Source organism: Camelina sativa, chromosome 8 (genome assembly GCF_000633955.1).
Source record: "Camelina sativa cultivar DH55 chromosome 8, Cs, whole genome shotgun sequence".
Classification (NCBI taxonomy): domain Eukaryota; kingdom Viridiplantae; phylum Streptophyta; class Magnoliopsida; order Brassicales; family Brassicaceae; genus Camelina; species Camelina sativa.
The window spans coordinates 15,996,148-15,999,156 of record NC_025692.1 but is presented as its reverse complement, the minus strand read 5'-3'; the positions used below and the strand labels follow the sequence as shown (position 1 = coordinate 15,999,156).

At 36.9% G+C, this 3,009-nt stretch overlaps 1 protein-coding gene across 1 annotated transcript in view; it reads left to right on the top strand.

Moving 5' to 3' along the window:
* LOC104707264 (type I inositol polyphosphate 5-phosphatase 1-like) overlaps positions 608-3,009 on the top strand; it is a 3,715-nt gene continuing 1,313 nt past the window's right edge. Inside the window, exons 1-7 of the mRNA XM_019228497.1 lie at positions 608-931; positions 1,035-1,200; positions 1,292-1,321; positions 1,414-1,486; positions 1,619-1,723; positions 1,802-2,552; positions 2,637-2,827. Of these exons, the coding sequence (XP_019084042.1) occupies positions 896-931; positions 1,035-1,200; positions 1,292-1,321; positions 1,414-1,486; positions 1,619-1,723; positions 1,802-2,552; positions 2,637-2,827 (1,352 nt within the window). The 5' untranslated portion in view covers positions 608-895. The remainder of the gene's footprint in view (positions 932-1,034; positions 1,201-1,291; positions 1,322-1,413; positions 1,487-1,618; positions 1,724-1,801; positions 2,553-2,636; positions 2,828-3,009) is intronic.

Here is a 3,009-nt window from a genome sequence, read left to right as displayed (position 1 = left end):
CAACCTTTTCAGCTTATCTTGATGACATCAAGGTGGACATGGCAGAGTTCTCGAGCTTCTCCTTGAATTTGATTTCTAGAAAGGATAATGTACTTGCAGATAATTTGGGACGACAAGTTCGTACGCAACCATATGATATTACTTTTGTAAACAATTCTGTTCCCAATTGGCTCTCCTGAGCTAATCTTCTACACTTGTTGTAAAAAAAAAAAGAAGAGTTTTATTACAAATAATTGTACATATTAGTTTTAAAAACCAGTATTCAAACTGGAAATAACATTTGCAAATAAGAAAAAGAGTACATATAAAATACATAAATACATAAAATACGCACATTTTTTACATTGCTAGCTTTTTAAGAAATTCTCTAAATATCAAATTAATTAATGTGAAGAAAATTAGTTGGAGAAATTGTTTTTAACACTTTTGTCTTTTGCTAAATTGAGTCACATTTTTCCACCTCAAGAAAATATATACAATAATTGGTACATTCCTGATACACTTACACTTTAGAGCTGCCCCATTCTTCTTCGAGGGCCTGTTTATTTTTGTTCTCTAGCGGCTTTTAGATGGTTCCTAAATCCTAGTTCCTCCTCCCCTGTTTTAGGTTCCTTTTAGTAGAAATTGACAAACAAAAGAATTCCAAATTAAAACAATTTTAAATTCTATAGAAGAAATAGTTCAGGTCAACCAATCAGCAATCACCATCCTAAACGCCGGCTAATTCCCTGATTAATGCTTAATCACAACTTTTGTGTTCTGTCTGAATTTACACTTCAACAAAACCACCACAAAGTCAAAAACCAACAACAAACAATGGTTCGTTAATATCTTTCAACCGTCTCCTCTCCTCACTTCTTTGCTTTTGATTAGATTTTGTCTTAAGAAGAGTTCTATGGCGCCTGGACGATCCCAATTGCAGCCAACAGAGGTACGCTCAGATCTCTGTTTTTTTGTCTTCACTATGCTCTGTTTTTCATATTTTAGGGGTTTCTTGAATTTGTGTGTGTGTGTAATGGAGTTGGAATTTGCAGAAGGGTTGGGCTACAACAGTATGTTGTTCTGCTTCTTCGTCTTGCTTACAGCTCTACTGGGCTCGTTTTCTCCTACGCAAATGGTTTAATATCTCAGCTACTGAATCAGATCATTCCCCTGTTACTGATGATGATGATGATAGTGTTGCTCATTCTGACATTGAAGGTTTAGTTTTTAGGAAATTACAAAATTTTACTCAGTTATGTATAAACCCATTTTGGTTGCTAATTCGAAAAATCTTGTTTTTGAGTTACAGCAATTGAAGAAGATCATGTTGACAATGATGGTAAATGTGCTCTACACCCGTAAACACGAACCTCGAAATTGGCGGATTTGATTATATTCTTAGATAAGTTTTGTTTTTGTGGAATGTTTTAGATTCTGAACCAAGGTTAAGGAGAAGGAATTCAGAAACGTTTAGGGGACAGTATATGGACACTAAAGCAATCAGGTCTTTTGATATTCTAATTTTTGAGATTTGGTTTGAAGTCTTTAGTTTTTGTGCAATAGCCTATTTTATGTATGTGGTGGCTTTACTTCACCCATAGTGAGTACTTTGGTAATGTGGTTTTGGTGTAGCTAGAATCTGTGTTGGAACTTGGAATGTTGGAGGAAGAGTTCCACCTGCTGACTTAGATATTGATGGTTGGGTTGACACCATCGAACCTGCAGACATTTATGTCCTTGGGTACGGTTTCCACATGAATTTGTCTTAGTTCTAACATGTTCGCTGTTTCTTGATTTGTTTTTAGTTTTTTTTTTCCAGTCTTCAGGAGATTGTTCCACTAAACGCTGGCAACATTTTTGGTATTGAAGATGACCGGCCTGCTTCTGAATGGGAAGATACTATACGTGATGCTCTAAATAGGATTCGACCTAGAAAGGTTAAGATAGTAAGTTACAGTGATCCGCCTTCTCCGTCCAAGTTTAAGCCATTTGAAGAAGTCACTGATGTAGTAGAAGATATGGCTTTTGATACTTGCAATGTGATTCATTCGGTTAATGAGAACTTTAGCTTCGATGATGGTATTGTGGACACTAATTACGATAAGAGATCTTGCTTGCCAAGACAAGAGTATCTGCAAAGGCAATTCTCATCGCCAAAGACGTTGGACAGGTTGTTTTCTATGCAGCTGGAGAAGGGTTCCACACGTGCAAAAAGTTTAAGCCGATGGTTTAGTTACTCCGAAAGAGTTGGTTTGAGTTGGCCAGAACCTCCATTGAGATTGTTAAATCAACATGTTCGGGAAAGACGTTGTTCCTTAAAGCCTTTTAAAAATTATAGCTCTTTCAAAGCAACTGCCAACAAGAATGGAGAGAACAAGACGCCTCTACTTTCGGATTTAGACCTCAAGCCTCTTATGAATGTGAGAAAACCATCGTATGTAAGGATTGTAAGTAAACAGATGGTTGGGGTTTTTCTCACCATTTGGGTACGAAGGAGCTTACGTAAACATATACGAAACCTTAGTGTTTCTACTGTTGGTGTTGGCGTTATGGGCTACATTGGTAACAAGGTCTTCAATAGTTCTCTTTGTTAAGCTTGATTTATGAGTACACCTTGAGAGGATTATAACAATTCACATTTTGGACTTTTACAGGGATCTGTGTCTGTGAGCATGTCAGTCTATCAGACACCTTTTTGTTTTGTATGCACACATTTAGCATCAGGGGAAAAAGATGGAGATCACAGAAAAAGAAACGCTGATGTTAGCGACATACACCGAAGAACGCAGTTTCATCCTCATTCTCTTAGCGCGACGAGACTTCCAAGAAGCATCCGTGATCACGAGTATGCTTTTATTCCTCATAGTTGCACTATCTTCTTGATATAAACTCTTAAACAAGATGAATGTTTGTTCTACAGAAGAATAATATGGCTGGGAGATCTGAACTATCGGATAAATTTATCGTATGAGAAGACACATGAACTTATTGCAAGAAAGGACTGGAAGAAGTTAACTGAGAAGGACC